This window comes from Sturnira hondurensis, unplaced genomic scaffold, assembly GCF_014824575.4.
Source record: "Sturnira hondurensis isolate 20B ecotype Veracruz unplaced genomic scaffold, ASM1482457v3 Scaffold0007378, whole genome shotgun sequence".
Taxonomy (NCBI): Eukaryota; Metazoa; Chordata; class Mammalia; order Chiroptera; family Phyllostomidae; genus Sturnira; species Sturnira hondurensis.
In genome coordinates this window covers 901,952-922,487 of record NW_028080009.1, presented here as the reverse complement: position 1 = coordinate 922,487, position 20,536 = coordinate 901,952, and the positions used below count along the sequence as shown (strand labels likewise).

The 20,536-nt window shown below is 48.0% G+C and overlaps 3 protein-coding genes across 3 annotated transcripts; 2 read left to right on the top strand and 1 right to left on the bottom strand.

The window, feature by feature from the left end:
• Nucleotides 1-117: 117 nt before the first annotated feature.
• On the top strand, nt 118-1,530 carry TAF10 (TATA-box binding protein associated factor 10). The gene is made up of 5 exons (XM_037051599.1): nt 118-372; nt 509-663; nt 890-954; nt 1,043-1,157; nt 1,360-1,530. Exons 1-5 carry the CDS (start codon nt 147-149, stop codon nt 1,447-1,449), a joined length of 651 nt encoding a protein of 216 aa, XP_036907494.1. The 5' UTR covers nt 118-146; the 3' UTR covers nt 1,450-1,530.
• On the bottom strand, nt 1,499-8,412 carry ILK (integrin linked kinase). Its single transcript, XM_037051601.1, has 13 exons — nt 8,319-8,412; nt 7,764-7,898; nt 4,172-4,337; nt 3,902-3,997; nt 3,605-3,701; nt 3,422-3,505; nt 3,231-3,316; nt 2,969-3,078; nt 2,729-2,856; nt 2,523-2,644; nt 2,326-2,425; nt 2,080-2,210; nt 1,499-1,904 (listed from the first exon to the last, which is right to left on the bottom strand). The coding sequence occupies exons 2-13, from the start codon at nt 7,850-7,852 to the stop codon at nt 1,755-1,757; spliced, it is 1,359 nt and encodes a 452-aa protein (XP_036907496.1). The 5' UTR covers nt 7,853-7,898; nt 8,319-8,412; the 3' UTR covers nt 1,499-1,754.
• An 86-nt stretch (nt 8,413-8,498) lies between these two features.
• On the top strand, nt 8,499-19,745 carry RRP8 (ribosomal RNA processing 8). The gene is made up of 7 exons (XM_037051598.1): nt 8,499-8,698; nt 9,887-10,208; nt 10,424-10,877; nt 10,966-11,095; nt 11,246-11,352; nt 11,433-11,529; nt 11,752-19,745. The coding sequence occupies exons 1-7, from the start codon at nt 8,600-8,602 to the stop codon at nt 11,869-11,871; spliced, it is 1,329 nt and encodes a 442-aa protein (XP_036907493.1). The 5' UTR covers nt 8,499-8,599; the 3' UTR covers nt 11,872-19,745.
• Nucleotides 19,746-20,536: the final 791 nt, after the last annotated feature.

Here is a 20,536-nt window from a genome sequence, read left to right as displayed (position 1 = left end):
TCCAGTCCCTGGAGGTGTAAAGCCCCAGGGAGAGCGATCGCCGCGAGGAAGGGGTGGAAGCGCAAGGCGTGTGACGTCACCCTGGTGAGTGCGTAACGTGAACGGAAGCGGAAGCGCCTCTGTTCGCCGCCTCTCCCACCGGCCTGATGAGCTGCAGCGGCTCCGGCGCGGACCCCGAGGCGGCGCCGGCCTGCGCTGCCTCGGCCCCGGGCCCGGCTCCTGCGGTCTCGGCCCCCGCGGCGCTGCCCGCCGGCACCGCTGCGGAGAACAAGGCCAGCCCCGCGGGAACAGCAGGAGGGTCTGGAGCCGCGGCAGGGGGCACGGGACCCGTGGCCGCACGGGCCGGGGAACCAGCCGAGCGGCGCGGGGCGGGTGAGGTCCGGGACGGGTGTGGGCGAGGGCAGCGGCCTGGGCTATCCCCATGGGCGGAGAAGGGCAGAGGGTATAAGCAGGCCAAGCTGCGGCCTTGCGCCTTCCTCCGTGTCTCAGTTTTCTGGTTCTCCTCCAGCTCCGGTGTCGGCGGGGGGCGCAGCGCCCCCAGAGGGGGCCATGTCTAACGGGGTGTATGTGTTGCCGAGTGCGGCCAACGGAGACGTGAAGCCGGTGGTGTCCAGCACGCCTCTGGTTGACTTCCTGATGCAGCTGGAGGATTATACGCCTACGGTGGGCTTCTTGCCCGAACACGGCTATTGGCCTGTCCCGCAAGCTTTCTGCCACCCAGCGTCTTTTTCTTTTATGTTTCCTTATCAGCTCTGGTGATGTATCCCTTCCACCCACTCAAACTGTGAGCTTCCTGATAGCCAGACTTGTTCGCGTGCCCTCACCCTCTCAGTCTTATCCCAGCAGTGCATGAAGCTGACCCTGACAGTTCTCTTAATTGATTTCTCAGATTCCAGATGCAGTGACTGGTTACTACCTTAACCGCGCTGGTTTTGAGGCCTCAGACCCTCGCATGTGAGTAAATTCTGAACAGGTTAGAACTTTGGGTGTTTGTGTGGAGTTTGCTGTCCATCTCTTTATACCAGTTTTGTATTTTCTCTAGAATTCGGCTCATCTCTCTAGCTGCCCAGAAATTCATCTCAGATATTGCCAACGATGCACTACAGCACTGCAAAATGAAGGGGACAGCCTCTGGCAGCTCCCGAAACAAGAGCAAGGTGTGAGGGGAGGCTCATTGAATCAGTAATTACCTCCCACAGCAGTGGAGGCTTAAGTATCCTGAAACCCCTCTGGGGAAACTAAGCCCTAGGGGAGGTAACCAAAAAAACAAACCAAAGAAAAAACCCTATTCAGGGTCACCCACCTAGAACTGAAATCAGGATTCCTGTGTTCAGCTGGTACTCTTCCCTCTTCCCTCAGGACCGGAAGTACACTCTAACCATGGAGGACTTGACCCCTGCCCTCAGCGAGTATGGCATCAATGTGAAGAAGCCGCACTATTTCACCTGAGCCACCCAACCTATATGTACTTTTCTGTTCCCTTGTGCCCACACCGGCCTGTTTTCATAATAAACTTTATTGTGACAGGCAGGGTTGATCCCTCCCATGCTGGGAGACACCATGTGGCAAGTGACAAAGCTCTGGGCCCAGCCTCTTTTGGGGCCACAGTGGTAGTTAGGGCAGGGAGTGGGCCCCATGGCTGGGGTAGTACCATGACTGGAGGCAGGGGGGCAACCAGAGGCCTGCTTTGGGGAGGCACACTCCCTTAACTGTGTCCCCCACACCGCTGGAGTTTAGGCAAGAACTTTCCAGCCCTACTTGTCCTGCATCTTCTCCAGGATAGGCACAATCATGTCAAATTTGGGTCGCTTAGCAGGGTCTTCATTCATGCAGATCTTCATGAGCTTACACACATGGGGGGAAATGCCTGGTGGGATGGTGGGCCGAAGGCCTTCTAGTGCTACCTGTAAGTATATGGAAAAATAAGGTGGGTCTCAGAACTTAAGTCTTATGTAGGGAGAGGCCTCCAGCTCTCAGAGTGGGATTACTGTATATTTGAACAGAATATGGGAGAAGCCCAGCCCCTCTACAATTATTGTCTCTGCCACCACCATTTTCCCAAGACAAGTGTGCTCTCACCTTCATTCCAATCTCCATGTTGGAGAGATCAGCAAAGGGTACTTCCCGTGTCACCAGTTCCCATAGAAGCACTGCAAAACTCCACATGTCTGCTGAGCGTCTGTTTGTGTCTTCGGGCTTCTTCTGCAGAGCTGGAGGGACAGGGCTTATCTGTTCCAGCTCTTCCTGTCCTGTCCTGTCCTGTCCCTGCCTCCTTCCACTGGTATTGTGCTGGCCCTTCTCCACCTCCTACATGCCCTCACTCACCTTCAGGGGCCACCCAGGCAGGTGCATACATGCGCCCAGGGCATTGGAAGGAGAACTTGACGTCAGCCATGCTGATTCGGGCAGTCATGTCCTCATCAATCTGAGGAGAAGGCAGATACGTGGAAGGAGGTAAGTCCTATTCTACACCAGTGATGGTCTTCTGGGGGACTGAGCCCAGAGTGAAGCTGTGACCTCACCATTACACTACGGCTATTTAGTGCATGTCGTGGGATGAGGGGCTCTAGTGTATGTAGGAAGGCCATGCCCCTTGCCATATCCAGTGCAAACTTCACAGCCTGGCTCTGGTCCACGACAAAATCTAGGAGAGGAGGCAAGAGTCAAATAGTTTGGAGAGGCTCACATACCCACCCTGCTTCAGTGAGATCTGGCATCCCCTACTCACTGGTGCCTTCATGTAGTACATTGTACAGGGATCCATATGGCATCCAGTGTGTGATGAGGGTCGGGTGAGGAGCAGGTGGAGACTGACAGAAACCTAACACTGGGAGCACATTTGGATGCGAGAAAATCCTGGGAGAGGAAGAGAGTGTCCTTGGCTGAGACCCAGTGTAAAACATCTCCCTCTTGGGTGCTAGTCAGGTTTCCTTGGAAGCAGCAGCTTCCGGTTTAGGCCTTGCCCCACCTGAGACGGGGACACTCCTCATTGAAGTCCCTGCTCTTCCTTGTACTCCAGTCTCGAACCTTCAGCACCTTCACCACGATGTCATTGCCCTGCCAGCGGCCCTTCCACAGCTGAGGAACAGGTAAGGATTAGAAGGCTTTAACTAAGGCTATCACTTTCATGCCCACCAACTGGAAAAGAACTTAAAAGTGGTGCAAAAAGTGGAGCAGAGCATATAATTTGGGGGGTTTGGGAAGGGAGGAACACAAAAGGCAGGAGTCACCTCTCCAGAGTGATTCTCGTTGAGCTTCGCCAGGAAGTTGAGCTGTTTGAAGTCAATGCCGGAGTGTTTGTTGAGAGTCCCATTTCCTGAGAGAATGAGCAGGTCAGATACCCAGCTTCCCCCAACCCAACCCAAAGAGCTCAAGATTATTCCCTATAACCACCCCTCCCCTCCCCTCCCAACTGACTCACTGGGCCGAGTGCGGGTGGTCCCCTTCCAGAATGTGTCCTTGTATGGTATACGGTTGAGATTCTGGCCCATCTTCTCTGCCCGCTCTGAGGAAGAAAGACAAACAATCTTGGCCTCAGCTGTGGTACAGGAGGAGACAGGCAGGGACAAAACAAGAGAACACAGCTCAGAGGCACAGGACAGACCTCGGAGCAGCTCTCTCAGAGGTGCTTTGGCTTTGTCCACAGGCATTTCTCCATACTTATTGCAGATGCTGACGAGGGCCCCATTAGCCACCAGGTCCTGGAATAAAAAGGTGGTTGTGATGAGGGCCCCACTACCTCTCTCAGAGTCACAACCAACCATGAACGCAGATGTAATACAATCCCTGTGTCATATACTTGGTACTGCTCACAGGATAGGGTGAAGATTCCAGACTTGACTTTACTGAGGCTCAGACTTGACTTCCCACCCACCCCAGGGCTTGGGGCCTAAGTACTTACCTCTGCCACCTGATCTTGACCCCAAAAACAGGCATAGTGCAGGGGCACGTTCCCATGTTCATTCACTGCATTGATGTCAGCTTTGTACTGCAGCAGCTGATCCCCACAGCCAGATAGAAGACAGAAGGCATAGTCAATCCCAAAGGAGAGATGGGTGTTGAGACATATGAGGAGTGAAGAGTACACATGCTTTCCCCAGTATGTTGCAGTGCCTCTGACTGACATCTAGGCATGTACATGAATGTAGGGGATGAAAGGGATCATATATACCTTCTGTACAATATCACGGTGTCCATGGCTGGCTGCCAGGTGCAGGGGGGTGTCATCCCCACGGTTCATCACATTGATTCGTGCCCCCCGCATGATCAGCATCTCAACTATAGCAGAGCGGCCCTCACGGCAGGCCCAGTGCAAGGGGGAGAAGCCATGATCGTCCCTTTGAAGGAAGGGGCAATGGTCATTTTTCTGGAGGTGGAACGGGAGCAAGCACCTTAGTATAGGAAAAATTGATAGTCCCTCTGCTTACCCTGGGAAACCTTACCTCTCCAGGACTTTAATTCTCATTCTTGCCAGCAACTCCCAAAGCTNTCAACTATAGCAGAGCGGCCCTCACGGCAGGCCCAGTGCAAGGGGGAGAAGCCATGATCGTCCCTTTGAAGGAAGGGGCAATGGTCATTTTTCTGGAGGTGGAACGGGAGCAAGCACCTTAGTACAGGAAAAATTGATAGTCCCTCTGCTTACCCTGGGAAACCTTACCTCTCCAGGACTTTAATTCTCATTCTTGCCAGCAACTCCCAAAGCTGTCCTATTCAGACCTTCCCCAAGCTTCAGTTCCAGTCCCCAACAAGTCCATGATTCTTGGTTTTCAACACTACCACCAGCCTTTCTTCCCTGACATGCCCTATCTTATTAAATGGTAGCATTCTTCATCTGGTGTCCTCTGCATCCCTTTTGCAACATGTGTTGGTCCTTTCTGTTTTCCACTGCATCTTGTACATTGCCCTACTATAGTACTTATGACACTGGATTGTAAAACTTCATTAACTTCATAAACTTGTCAGACTGTAGGCTTCTTGAGAGAATGAACTGACCACAGGTGTTTGGTGCATGTTGAGGGGTGTGGTCTTGGAGAAGGAAGGAGGGGAGAGGGGGCAAACTTACTGATTGGCTCTGGTACTGAAACTAAAATCTAAAAATGTAATGGAATTAAAATGACATTTTGGAAGGGATTATAATGAAAAACAAATGTTTTTGATAAGTCATTACTGATGAGGCAGATATCAAACCACACATGAAACAGGATTCCTCTACGCAATCCAGGGCACAGAAAATGTGAAAATAAGAATGGCTTCTGTAGGAATGAAACTGTACCTGACATTTTTTTTTTTGCCCCCAAGGACGTGTATTTTATAAAGTAAAGGAAGTGTACAAAAAAGCCCCAAACAATTGGGTGGGAGCTGGGCCTGCCTGACAGCCTGGGGCCATAAAAGGAAATTCCCTCCAGTCTAGGAGGCAGATACAAGGGGCGGAGCAAGGGGCGGTCTGTGGTTTGGGCAGGCTGCCACCGGATGCCTTAGTGCTGTGGTCACTTCCCGTGTGGGAGTTTGAGATGGGGCCTGGAGCTGATCAGGGGTCTGGCCACTGCCACCCACCCCGATGCCCCAACAGCTAATGAGGGTGGGGGGCGTGGCCCTTAAATGATTTCCTTCCAAGGCCGCCTTCAATTGCTCACAGAGATAGCCAAAAGCTTTCCTGGGATGTAGGGATCCTTCCCCTCCCCAAAGCAATTACCACCCCCTGCTTATCAGTCAGTTTTACCTCCCAGCTCTTTAATTTGTGCTTTGGCTGAACAGTCTCCCCAGCAGCCTATGGCCCCAGAGCAGGCCAGAGCCCAAAGGCAAAAAGTATGGGTATGATTCTGCCCACTGTCAGCTGCCTGTCTCCTCCTGGGGGCTTAGACTTTAATCCCAAAGAGGCCAGCAGGGAATTCATCCCACCTCACACCCATCATATGGCCAGTCTGGTCCCCCAAAACCTATGCCCCCTCAAACCAACAAAGCCCTTCAGTTTCACTAGTGCCCCCCCCCTTCACCTTTTGGCAGCAGAGTCTAGATATGACACCCACTGGACAACTTCTAAGCCTTTATAACACGACCAAGAGTAATGGTGTCCACTATTAAAGCACCCTTTAAGGAATTATATGTATAATGGAACAAGTGACTGTGAATTATGGAGAAGGACTATACATCCTAATGGGAACCACTGAGCCTAACAGGAGCCTGGATGAAGACGACAGGCGATTCTTACCTCTCAAACCTAAAAACTAAACTGCCAACCTTAAAAAATAAAATTTTTAAAGAAAAAAATAAAAATTTTAAAGAAAAAAAATAAAATTCATCATCCTGAGTCAACATCACTGCTGCTTTTCTTGCCTTCCAGGCTCAGCCAACCTTGTTTAACCTGGTACACGGCCTCTGCCTTGAGGTCAGACGTTAAGTCTGATTCCCCGCTTCTAGGTCCCAGCCTTCATTTTAGTAGAGTTCCTTAGATGAAGGAACCTAGTGTACTCTGGATTCTTTGCCTCTTCTCAGAGAGATCGTCAAATATATCATTAACTAATTGTAAATTCAATGTTTACCTTAAAGTGTTCTAGTTCTTTGATCTCTCCGGAGCCTACTGTTGACCACACCCCCTTCATTGAAACATTCACTTCTCTAAACTTTACCAACATTCTGTTTCCCCTTCAACCTCCAGTTGTTCCATTCGAGTCTTACAGGTTTCTCCTCTCCTTCACACCGGTATCTTCAGGTGTCATCTATATGCTACTATCTCCAAAATCTTTGTCTCCACACCAGACCTCCCTCCTGAAATCTAAATCTGCATGACCAACAACCTACTAAACATTTCTACTTCACTGTTCTGTCACTTTAACATGTCTAGAGTTGAGCTCATCATCCTTCAGTCTTGCCCATCTCAATAAAAGGAACCACCATCTACCCAAGTACCCAAGCCAAAACCCTGGTCATTGTCTTTGACCTTCCTCACTTCCCACACCAAGTCTCACCAATTCTCTGTTTTTTTTTTATAATTAGTTTCCAATGATAGTTAAATATTATTTTGTATTAGCCTCAGCTGAACAGATAGTGTTTGGACAATCGTATATTTTAAAAGTGTTTCCCCTGATATCTTCACTAATCCTTTATCATAAGGATTTCAGGAATCTGATCTTTCTTTTTCACCCACCCACATTGTAGTCCTAGCCACCACCACTTGTGGGATGAACTAGGCAATTGCCTCTTTTCACATTGTGCTTCAAAAGGCATCCAAGAGGACACTTCGAAAGTGGGCAATCTCATGTCACTAAATGGCTTTAAATCCTGCTTCTTAGAATAAAAAACTTAATATAGCCTAAATACCCTTGCATGATCTGGCTGACCCATGCAGACTTTTCCAGTATCTTGTCATTCTCCACTTGTACCGAATGCTTCAGGTCAAGAAGCCCAAAGAGGATTTCTATCCTCCAGCCATATGAAACTCTGGACAATTTCCAGGCACTTTGCTCTGTCTTGCCTCCTCGACCATGCAGTTCACTGAGGCCAGAAAGCTCTTTGCAGCCTCTGCCAGTAACACTCTTATTTAGCAGTCAAGATTCAGCTCAAACAAGCTTCCTCTGTAGTGACCCCGTGCTGCTGCCACCACCACCACCACCACCATTACCACCACCACCACCACCCACAGGGTGTGCTGGGCACTCATCACACTGGATAGGAAAGTCAGCCGCTCCACCAGACGTGAGCACCTCACATCACCGAGAGGAGAATGTCTTTGCTCTTCCTCTCACCCACCCCCCACCTCAGCTCACCCCTGGTTGAGGTCATTCTCCGTGTTGTCCAGCCACAGTCGAACGGCAACGGCGTTGCCCTCCCGGCACTGAGTGAAAATGTCGTCCATAGCAGCGTCCCGGCCCTGAGTCCCCTGGATTGGGGAAGCCTGGGGACTGTGAAGAGATCCAGAGAACGGGAGTGAGCCCCAAACTTTGTCCCCTGAAGTAAAGAAGGGTTTGTGTTGGGATGGGGGCCTGGGTGCTGCGTCCCCAGCTAGTGGAAGTCTGGGAAGGAGTTCAGGGTAACGGGATGATCCCAAACTGTGTGAGCGAAAGACAAGTCCGGGCGAGGTAGGGGTTGATTAGGAGGTAGTATCCTGTGAAGGGATGTCAGCGAGCAAGCACTGGAACCTAATCCTCTAGCAGAGCTGGAGGAGGGAGGAAGTTCAGGCTCCCTATTCTCCGGGGAAGGAGATCGGTGGTCTTTCCCGGCAGTGGCCCTCCTTCCCATCTCGAAACTTAGGCTGAGTTAGGGGTGACAGGCCGGCTGGGCTCGCGACTTGGGGGAGGGGGCACAGGTTTCCACGCACTCACCGGGACTCGGGATGTAGGCGCCTTCTCCGGGGAACTCCCGTCCGGCCGCGCCCGCCTCTCGGCCCCACCCCTGGCCCTCAGGGGCCGCGCGCCTCTTTTCCTCCCTCTTCCTTGCCTTTCTAGCAGTGTGTAAACTCGATGGTTCCCGGCGCCGCGCGGGCCGCTCTATCCACCCTGGCTTCCGGTTCTGTTCCGGCGGCTCTCAGTGCTCGGGTTTCTGGAGACGCCCTCTGCACGTGGAGAGGCGCGGGGACTCCGCGTCCTCAACCCGCACCGTTTGCATGTTTGAGGAGCCGGAGTGGGCCGAGGAGGCCCCAGTAGTTGCGTGCCTCCGGCCTGTAGCGTCACAGCCTCGGCCAGCGGCAGCCTCGCGAATCAAGGTGAGTGGCCCCGCATGGCACTGGGAGCTTTTTCAGGCCATGGAGCGGGTCCTGGTGGATCAGGGCGCCGGACGGGCCGCGCGTGCACTTCTCGTGAGTGTGTGCGTGTGTGTGTGTGTGCACGCGCGTGTTGCGGCTGAGAACGAAAATCTAAGAACTTTCGAAAGAAAATGACATTGGAACTGAGAATTGGTAAGAAGTTAGTGGGACGAAAAGGGTCTCTTGTTGGACAAGGTAAGCACGTGGATAAAGGTCCTGGGTCGAAAGAGCACGGATGTCCTGTTAGGGTTACACACAAAATAACCCTTGTCATTGGAGCATAGAGAATGAGAGGGGATGCCGTTGAAGTTGGAGAGGTTAACTAGTGGTTTTACATATTTTAAGGAAAGACGGAAGCAGTGAAGTGTTTTTAGCAGGGGAAGGATTCCTTCAGAATTGCAGTGTGAAGATTGGATTTCAGAGAGCTAAAGGGAGTGATAATAAAGGGTGTAAGTACTACCATCTCAAAAGGCGGTGTGTAGAGAGTACTGAGAACCTCTCCGTGAAATACGTACTCTAGGACTGCTCAGTACCACTTCAACCCAGAAGGTCTCCTTTAAGCCTTTGCTGATGTGAAGGCTGCTGTAGTTCCTCAGGCTCTTCCCATCCTCTGTGAGCTTCCAACATAGAATATGTTTGCTTTATGCCTCCTTTTCATTCCCTTAACCCATTGTTATAATCCAGGCCACTGGCCCCTTTCTGCAGCTTGTCTGCTTCAGTTTGTTCTCTACACTAAAGCTTGAGTTGTTTGAAATACACACGTATCATCTTGATTTCAGAAACTTCCCTACTTTTTATCAGCCGGAGGCAAAACCCTGAGATTAGAAGTTGGAATGGTCTCAGACCATGGTCTCAGACCTTGGTCTTGTTGGGCGTGGTCTTACTACATTCTTCTGGGGAACCCCAGCACCTCCTCTGAACATTGAAGAGAGTGGTGTGGGTGGCTGGTTTCTTTGCCTTCCAGCCTCCCAAAGGTTGGCATGATGACTGGGAACTTGTTCAGTGTTTGGCATGCTTCATGACAAGCTAATTGGGAATAATATGGATACCTCTGCCAGCATCTGAATCAGGTCCCCATCTCTCCCTTCTTATTCCGTGGGTCCCATCCATTCTTCTCGCTCCTGCTTTCATCCCTTGTTTCTCCCCCAGGGCTCCAAGCGTCGCCAGCTCTTGGCCACACTACGGGCCCTGGAGGCAGCGTCTCTTTCCCAGCAACCTGCCAGCCTGCCTGGCAGTGACTCTGAGGAGGAGGAGGTGGTGGAAAGGAAGAAGAAACGCCCCCAAAAGGCCTCATTTACCAGTGTTTTTGCTGAAGTAGAGGAGAAAAGGAAGAAGCAGCATCAAAAACAGAAGTGTCATAAACGGGCTGTTCATGGCAGTGACTCTGCTGCAGAAGAGAAAAGAAAGGGGAGATGCCAGAAACAGGCCCCTTCAAACCTAGCTCAGCACCTGGACAGTGTTGACCAAACAGGTATTAGTGGATGTGTGTAAATATGTGGGACAGAGAGGAGGGTCGTCTGTTTTTATATATGACAGAGGTTACTTGCTGCCATTAGGTTTGGGATTACACAATTAGAAGTACTTTCATCCAGGCCAAAGTCTCTATTTTCTCCAGGATGAATATACCAAGACTCTGAATTCAGTGGATCTTGCCCCAGATATGCCTTCCCATCTCCCTCCCTACAGGTCTCAAAGCTTGGAAGAGCAATGCTACAGATCACCCACCCAAGCCAAGCTCTGGGACCACTTCTCCCCAACCCCCCCATACCTTGAGTCGCAAGCAGTGGCGGAACCGACAGAAGAACAAGCGTAGACACAAGAACAAGTTTCGGCCACCTCAGCCACCAGACTCGGCCTTAGCCACAGCCCCCACAGAGGAGACAGAGGTGCTTCCTGCTCCCATTCAAGACAGCCAAGAGACTCGGGCAGGAGCTTTGCGAGCCCGCATGGCAGAGCGGCTGGATGGCGCTCGATTTCGCTACCTCAATGAACAGCTGTACTCAGGGCCCAGCAGTGCTGCACAGCGCCTCTTCCAGGAAGACCCTGAGGCCTTTCTCCTTTACCACCGTGGCTTCCAGAGCCAAGTCAAGAAGTGGCCACAACAGCCAGTGGACCGCATCGCCAGGGATCTTCGCCAGCGGTAAATGGGGGTTGGGCACCATAAAAAGCAGTGTTGGTCGGTCGGGCTCACACTAGAACAGTGAGTGATCCCACCCCTCCACTCCCAGGCCTGCATCCCTGGTGGTAGCTGACTTTGGCTGTGGGGACTGCCGCCTGGCTTCAAGTGTCCGGAACCCTGTGCACTGCTTTGACTTGGCTTCTCTGGACCCCAGGGTCACAGTGTGTGACATGGCCCAGGTAAACCCCTTTATGTATCTGGCTTGTGCTCTAGGCCCAGCCTGCATATGCTAATCTCTTAACACTCTGTGCTTCCTTCCCCCGCACCCTCATCTTGCTGTTTCTCCTTCCTATATTGTGTGCCTCATACAACAACCTCACTACCCACAGGTGCCTCTGGAGGATGAGTCTGTAGACGTGGCTGTCTTCTGCCTTTCACTGATGGGAACCAACATCAGGGACTTCCTAGAGGAGGCAAATCGAGTGCTGAAGACAGGGTAAGAGCCTGCAGGACACAGATGCATGTGTATGTGCCCATACATGTCTGTACTTACACAGAACTTCCCGCTTTTCTCAGTGGTCTCCTAAAAGTGGCTGAAGTTAGCAGCCGCTTTGAAGATGTCCGGACCTTTCTGGGAGCTGTGACCAAACTGGGCTTCAGGGTCATCTCCAAGGTGAGGGCCCCACAAAGTTTTGTCCCTATTTTTGTCTCATGTGTGGCCCTTTCCAGGGTAATGTTGATCAGGAAGGAGGCCTTAGGCACAGGCATTTGTTTCTTGAAGGCACAACTCATGGGAAAGCTCGGGGAAGCTTTCTGAGCACGGGTGGGACATAGATTGAAGTGTTTTAAAGAGTGGGTTGAAGATGTGGGGCTCACTGGGTCTTTTCTGCCCTAGGACCTGACCAACAGCCACTTCTTCTTGTTTGATTTTGAAAAGACTGGGCCCCCTCGGGTGGGGCCCAAGGCTCAACTCTCAGGCCTGAGGCTTCAGCCATGTCTCTATAAGCGCAGGTGATCTTTGGACAACTTGAAAGGGGAGTCAAGTCTTGAACTGCAGTTCAAAACTGTGAAGATCGTAACCAGCCAGGCTGTGCCCCAGGACCTGATGCCATCCTTCCTCTGTCCCGAGAGCAAAGTGTGATGAAACCCCTGGCTCAGCCCTTCTCCAATGAAGGATTCTTAGACGCAAGAAGCATAAAATCACTCAGACTGGCTAAAGAATAAGGAGTTTCTTGTGAGAACACAGGGCTATCTGGGAATTATGGATCCCCTAGGTATGGAAACCAGATGGTCTGGAATTCAAGGCATCTCTGGGTTTGATTCCTTTTTCCATTTCTCAGAAGCTACATGGGCTTTCTGTCCTGGCATCTCCATTCTCTTCTCTTCTGACCTGTTTGCAGACCAACTCCCTCTGCTTACTAATATGTATACTCCTTCGGCTTTGGTCTGCTCAGGTCGTCAAGGCCTCAGACAGGCAGGCATTGCTTTCTGGCTCTGGGACAACTGGTGGCCCACTAACATTCTGGCTCAACACATCAATCAGGGCTTCTGGGTCAGGACTGTGTTTGTCTCTGTATTAAGCACTTCTTTCCCCTCTGTCCTCATCTCCATCTTTGGAGTCACATGGTCCAGACAGCTCCCAGCAGTTACTGTTCTGTGTAGCCTTGGTCTGTGTCTGGCTGAGAGCACAGATTTTGGAATCAGGTGGGCTTGGGTTCAAATCCTGGCCTGCCACTTAATGCTGAGAATCACTTAATCTTTGAGCGTCACATTCCTCATTTGGAAAGTGGTAGGATTCCTGTCTTGTGGGATTGTTGTGGGGGCCAGCTGAGGAAATCGATAGCCAGGGCCAGGTACTGAGGAGCTGCTCAATAGACTGTTGGCTGTGGCTGTTATGTCTTGTAAGCCTTATGCTCTAAGGACCTTCTCAAGGCTGCGTTGGAGGTTGAGGAGTAAAAAATAGATCTGTTGATTGAGGAAGACTCAGCTTAATATAGGCCTTTGATCAGGCTCGTTTAATAGGACATTTAGAGATTTTTGATAGAGTCTGAGCTGTCTTTGAATGGGGTTGGTGAGGAAATTGGGTCTGTTCATAGATAACCATCAGTTAATGCTTGGGCTGTTTATTGGCAAAAGGGTCTGTCATTTCTGCCAAGCAGGGGGCCCAGATCAGCATGTTTTAGGAAAGCTGTACGCAAGGAAGGCTAGCGCTGGGAGAAGATGAACTGGGTTGATAGATCTTTGGCTATTCCTGAACGGAATCTACCATAATTCCAAGCATAAAGATAAAATCTTTTCTACCTATATCCAAGAAAAGAACTCAGCCATGACCACTGCGACACAGGTTTTATGGTTCTGAGCTGGTTGGATGCCTCCGGAAGGAGATGGCGATTCTGAGGCAGACTGTTGGCCAGAGGGCATGTGTACTCTTCTCTCTGCTGAATACTCAACTGACGGGCGGTCTCACTCATGATTCCAAACAGCCTAGTTGTTTCCTATTCCATCAGGCCCAAAGCAGAAAGACTATCTTCATCTGCACTCTCAAAGCACTCCCTAAAGTGTGCAGCTTCAGCATTTAAATGCTGCATTGTGATTGCTGTGTGCATTAGGGTGCAGTCTTAAGTCATTTTGATCTTGGTAGTCCCAGAGCTTATTCCTTGAGTTTGCCTAAGCAGATGATAAGGAATAACAGTCCAATTGAGTGGGATTGATGGGAGCCAGAGTGTTGTAGGAACCCCAGTTTGGGGCACATGAGAAAGCCACTGTGGACTCATGTTGATGAAAGAAGGAGGCATGTGGGAGACTCAGTAGGTAGGACTGGTAGATGTTGAGGATTGGTGAGAGAAAGGAATCTGAAGTGAGTCTGGTTTCTGGCTTGAGCAACTGGGTGAACTGGTGATGCCATTTGGAAGTGGTACATAAAAGCCACAGGAGAGATCTGTGCTAGGGATTTGGGAATCAGCAGCCCAGAGGTGGAAATTAAAATAATAGGAATAGATAAGATATCCAGAGTAAGATAATGAGAGGAGAAAATGGCTCATAATAGAACTCTGAGGAGCATTTAATCGGATGCATAAGGGGAAATGAGCCAGTAAGGAGACAGGATGAAAAGGTTGGGCCAGAGATAAAGGAGTAAAGCCTGGAAAGTGGATTGTATGTATGTATGTATGTATGTATGTATGTATGTATGTATTTTTCACCCAAGGGTGTGTTTATTGGTTTTAGAGAGAGAACACATTACTGTGAGAGAGAAATGTCGTTCGGTTGCTTCCCATACCTGCCCCAACTGAGGATCAAGTTCACAACCTTGATATGTGCTCTTACTGGGAATTAAACCTGCAACCTTTTGGTGTACAGGACAACACTCTAACCAGCTAAGCCACTCAGCCACGGCAGGAGAGTGGATTTTTTAGTATGGAAGGAATGGGAGGATTGTCAGCTGTCAAATGTTGAGAGATCTATTGAGGTGAGAGAAATCTGATTGTGGATGGATAAAGATTGCTGAGTAATGTTGATGGCCTTTTTGAATATATATTGGTATTATTCATGAATTTATAGTTACACCAATCAGCCTAGTGGTATGGCTGTCTGCCTACTTAGGGATCTGTGTGTAGCTTGAGAAACTGAGCACTAAGGAATCATCCCAAGTTGAAACCTTGACTTGCAAAAGAAATGAAAGCAAACAAGAGTTTCAAACCATTTATAACTATGTGAGGTTGTTACACTGGTAGTAATTGAACAATTGACCTGGGAAGATGGGAGGCTGTGGTCAGAAATTGGAATACTTGAATTACAAATATTGGAAGCAAAGCGACGCAGGTGATTGGCAAAGTCTAGAGTACAGCTACAGGGGTGAGTGCCTAAGAGGCATTCGAGGGAGTTGCCTACAGACTGGTTAATGGACTGAGAGCTCAGGTATTGTGTTGTGTAGGGTGTGGTCTGTTGTCTTCACGGACTGTCCAGTTGTCCAGGGTGGTGGTAGAAATTGGCATGGAGCAGGTGCCAACCTCTTGAGGGAGAGCACAAATCCAGGAGATTAGCAGACAGAGGAGAGACTGATGGTATGAATGTCAAAAGTGCTAAGGGTTCACACAGTCTACTACTAAAGACTTCCATTTGGTGGATAATGTGAGGCTGGTGAGTGAAGCTGGCTGCCAGGCAGCTAAGATAAAATACCCTGACAGTCCTCTCCAGCTTGTTAGGACTCACTGGGGATCACTGGGGAGAGACTATTATGGCTGCTCTGTGGGGGCAGGAACCTCTTGCAATAAATGGGGAGGCAATTCCTAAGGCCCAGAGAATGTGTTGGAATAGCAGAGCAGGACACACCACCTTTTACAGTTCCATGTCTGTGTTCTTTACTAAATGTTATTTATAGTCATAGATCTTAACTAATTTTCTGGGGATTTGTGTTTTGTTTTGTTTTTTAACATTCTCAGAAGAATAGCTGGCATCTGCCCTCCTCGTCCTCTTGTCCCCCCACCCCTTATAGTTTGGTTTCTTCCTTGGCCTATTCTAGCACCAGACACCTGCATAAATATCTCTCTCAGTCTGTCTCAGACCCCAGGCTTCCTCTAACTCAACCCGGCACCCCTAGTGGCCCCCTCAGTCACCCAGATTCTGAGAGCAGCACTCCCCTGAGCTGGATCTGGGTCCTCCCTGTCCCGTCATCAGCTTCAGGACAAGCTTTTTTTCAAGTCCCTGCTTGGACTTCGTTGTCTAATGCTGAGAGTCTAGACCGTAGGAAGAACAATATATATTTCTTTGAGAAATAACAGCTTGCAAACTATTTAAAGAACAGTAAGACCAACTTAAGGAACAAGTTGAAAACAGATCGAAGGAGTGGCAAGAATAATAAGATGCAAATGGGATTGGAAGAGGCTGCCCCACTGTGAAAGGCAGTGGTTCTCAAAGTTTGCAGTAGAATTATCTGGAAGGCTTGTTATAATGCAAATTGCTAAGCCCTCCTCCAGTTTCTGATTCAGGAGATCAAGATAGAGTTTGAAAAGTTTTTTTCTGGTTGCTTTGATTTTTCTCAATGAAGCAAGAAGTAGATTTCGAGTTGAGAATGAGAATAGGGGAAAAGGAGTTGGAGTTGAAGGAGAGGAGAACATGAATATTGTTTCTAAGAGTGAGAATGACTGAATTAGGAAAGTACAGTAAATATGATTGCTAGTAATATTAATAGCACACTTAAGATTTAAGGTCAGAGGCTAGGGTTGGAGACTGGTATAAGATTGCTTTCTAGAGAGCTTGTTACTGTGAGACAAGACAGCTGAACTGTCAGAACCTACTCACTTCTTGAAGGGTGGACTGCTTTCTGACCTTTTACCTCAAGTTTAACTGGGGACTCCACTGGGACCTTTTGGGACACTTGAAACTATTGAATCCCATGGCCAAGGAACAATAAGCCTGGAGTCTGACTCCTGCTCTGGAAATGCAGAACACAAGCAGAAGTTCACTGACTGTTTTGATGGTGGAGCCAGATAAATGCTGCTGCTTATGCATTGCCCTGCATTTCCAGAATTTGCCATGGCACCTGATGTATGAGTATGTCCTACATGCTTTGCCAGGAGAGAAAGAAGCATGGGTGGTCTTAGGTCCTGTCCAGTGGAACCATTTGAAGAGGCAAGGAGACCTCAACACAAAGAAACTAGGAGTGTGCCATGGGGACTGAAGAGGAAGTTGCAGTAGACTCCCAGATTTTAACAGGGGAGTCCAACCTTTTGGCGTCTCTGCGCCACACTGGAAGAAGTGCTGACTTGGACCACACATGAAAAACATTGCAACACATAATCACAAAAAAATCTCATAATGTTTTAAGTAAATTTATGATTTTGTGTTGGGCTGCGTTCACAGCCATCCTGGGCTGCATGCAGTCTGTGGGCTGCAGGTTGGACACCCCTAATTAGTTTCATCCATCAGGGTCAGGGGGACAACAGGAATGCCCACTTTAAAGATCTGCCTTGCCCATAGGGTGCAGAACCACCCAGTTAAGCAAGAACTGTTTTATTCCCTGACTTCTCTGCACTTTGGGCCAGAGCAGCCAGCAGCTATTAGGTGGAAGGGAGGTGAGAAGAGCAGAGAGCATACAGATTATTCCTCCCTTCCTCATTGCAGACTCTTTGACTTAAGTGGAGCAGAGCTGGGAGGGAGAAATAGTAAAAGCTACATCAGGTGCAGATTATTGTTACATAGGATTAAACATTCCAACCACTTGAGATTGTATCTTAAAATGAGCATAAGGATATGAACTAAGAATGAGCTGAAAAGTCACAGGCTTGCTGCAGCTTTTTTCCATAGCAGGGGAAGAGTACCCCCAAATGAAAAAAGTTTGGAGTGGTGGTGAGAGACAAGAATGAAGTTGGATTTGGATAGCAATCTGTGCCTCATGCTTGTTAGCACACCCTGTAGAGACTCACTGCTTCTGCTGTTACTGGTGAGCTTCAGCCTTTGTTCCTGTAACACAGTCCTAAAGGAATATAATTCCAAAAGAAAAAACATGATCTTGGCAGACACAGCTCAGCTCCAAACACTCAACCATTTCTGTAATTGCACAAAGCCCTTTATAACTTTTTAGAGACCTGTAATTAGAGCTTTTAATCCCCAGGTTGTCCTCCTTCCCAGGTGACTTAGACTGGTCACCTGGTTCTAGGATATTGGACAACTGCAGTAACTGCCTTATTGGTCTAATAGCAACTACTTTTGCCCCACAAAGCAATTTATTTTGCACACAGCCAAGTGATCTTTTTAAAATGTAAATCAGGTTTGTCACTTCTCTGCTTAAAATTCTTCAATGCATTCTCACTGCTCTGAAAACAAAAGACAACCTCTTTCCCAGGCCCTGTGTGATCTAGCCCAGGCCTCCCTCCAACTGCATCTTAACCCACTTCTTCCTCACAAAACTCCAGCCACAGAGGGGTTGTTTTTTTTTTTAATTTCTCCAGCAGTCTAAGCCATTTCTACTTAGGGGTTTTATAATGCTGCTTTATTTTCCTAGAGTATTCTTTCCCTGATGACCTCATTTTCATCATCTACACACCAACATCACCTTCTGTGGTAGAAACTGGCTAGGTGCTCACCAAGATGTCCTTTTCCTAGACAATTAAACCCCATTTCCCAACGCCTTATGTCAAGGTGGGGCTATGTAAGTAGTCCTCATCCATGGAAAAAGTGAGTGGAAGTGATGTTTCACTACCAGACCAAGGCCGTAAAAGAGCAGATGAACCTTCTTCTTACTCTCCCAGCCCCCTCTTCCACCTTCTAGGATGACCTTTAAGCACATGTTTTGAAGGTGATGGAGTAAAAACAGAAGTCTGTATACCTGAGTCACTGCCTGGGAGGGAAACTGCTTGACTAAGAACATCCACACTGAACTTTGAACAAGGAACAAACCTCTATTGCAGCAAGCTGGTGTGTTTTGGGAGATTCAGGGCAGTTAGCATTATATATCCTGGTTAATATATCTCCTCTGGGCATCCTGTCCACTGTACCTTACTCTTGATCACAAAAGTCTTTGTTTCATTCTGGTGCTTCAAATATTTAATTAACTTACCAGATGGTGGTCAACACCTATCCCGTGAATTTTAATCTTAGTTGGGTGGTGAGGAGTGGGGCGGGATGCTCACATCAGGAAGTTGAGATGCTTATTTTACCAGTTACATTTTGATTAAGACAAGAAAAAAATCCCACTAATGGATGAAAATACCTGATGGTAGGTGGCTGTGGGCATTGATTTGAGAAATCAAGGATTTAGCAGTTAGGTTTCTGTCATTCTCTTAGTCTCCTGATTCTCTCGTTCACAAGGTGGTGTGTTCTTGGTTAAGCAGGGACACCCAGTGTAGTATTTACTATACACCACCTGGGAGTCTCACTGATTGCCACAGTCTTTATGCTCTTCACGGGTCCTTCTACATTGCTAATACAGTGGTGTAAACATGTTTTATTTTTCCCTATAACATAGCTAAGACCAATCTAAACTATTAACATTTCAAATATATTTAAGTTTCTCTCCCACCCCTCCTCATATCTTAGCAGCCTGTCAGTAACTCATTCAATTCAGTGTGTGTTTATATAGAACTCCAAAAATCAACAGCAACAAAATAGAAGCCAATAGAAAAAATGGGCAGGAGGTTGGAACCGGCACCTTATAGAACAGGATTTTTAAATAGCCAGTAGAAACATGAAAAGGTCAGTCCCATTAGTAATCAGAGAAATGCAAAGTAACACCAAATGATACAACATTACACATACACTGGAACTGGGGGGAAATGCCACCAGATAGCAAAGATGTGGAATAAAATGAATTCTCGTGTGGATTACATGAAAATTCTCATATCCCTGGTGAGGGAGTATAAACTGAAAATTTTGGAAACAGACTGGCATTATCAACTAAAGTTAAGGGCATACATACTTTGTAACCAGACAATTCTACCCCTAGTGTTTCCAAAAGAGATGTGTGCTCCTGCACAAGAGGCATTTGCAAGATTGTTCACAGTGGCACTATTTGTAGGAACCACAAACTATGTGTACCCTCTATCCTCCCCCAAACGCCCACTGTAGCACCAACAACGGATCTTCGTAACATAACAAAGTGAAAACTTATATCCATAATATTCAGGTTTCAACCAAAATGACCAAACAAAGAGGAAGTGATAATCCTGTAATAATTATAAAATTGTAAACGAATTTTTACTCAGTAAAAGAATAATAACTGACTGCAGTGAGCTCAGGTATTGGATCTGGCTGTCAAATATTTTAAAGTAGCCGTTTTCTGATGTGTTCAAGTAATGAGGAAAATATAAGAAATTCAAGAACAATGGTTCGAGGAATATACAGAGGAGGAACTTTGCCAGGGACATAGAAGCTATAAAAAGGAATCAAATGAAAGTTCTAAAACTAAAAATGTCAATGTAAATTACTCAGCTTGAACAACAGAAAATAGACCAAGAGAAATGGACAGGGCCTCATGAACCTGCAGCACTACAACAAGACCTAATGTGTCATCAAAATCCCAGAAGATGAGAAAGGATGGAACTGAGAAAGCACCTGATGAAAAACTAGCTGAAACATTTCTAAACTGGGTAAGAGACAAAAACCTATGGACTCAAGAAGCAGAGTGAACAACCCCTAAACCAGATAATCATTAAGAGGTCCATATTAAAACATTAAACGTACGAAACTAAAGAGTACTGAAAGATAAAGAAAACTGCTATACCTAAATGGAAAAGAACAATTTGAAAGACAGCAGAGTTCTTTTCATCAGAAACCATGGAAGCTATAGAAAAATGGCACAGTATTTTTTCAGGTTTTCAAATAAAACAACCCAGAATCACACCCAGTGAAAATATCCTGCCCTGGCTGGCATAGCTCAGAGGATTGAGCGCGGGCCTGTGAACCAGACGATCGCGGTTCGATTCCCAGTCAGGGCACATGCCTGGGTTGCAAACTGGTTCCTTGCAGGCCAGCTACCATCAGGGGATGCACAAAAGGCAACCATACATTGATGTTTCTCTCCCTCTCTCCTTCCCCTCTAAAAATAAATAAAATAAATAAAACCTTTAAAAAATATATCCTGAAGGAATGAAGGGGCAAATGTGGTTATTCTCAGTTGAAGGAAAAGTAAAATTTGTCACCAGCTGACCTCTAAAAAAAGGGGGGTTAGAAGAGTTTGTCTAAAC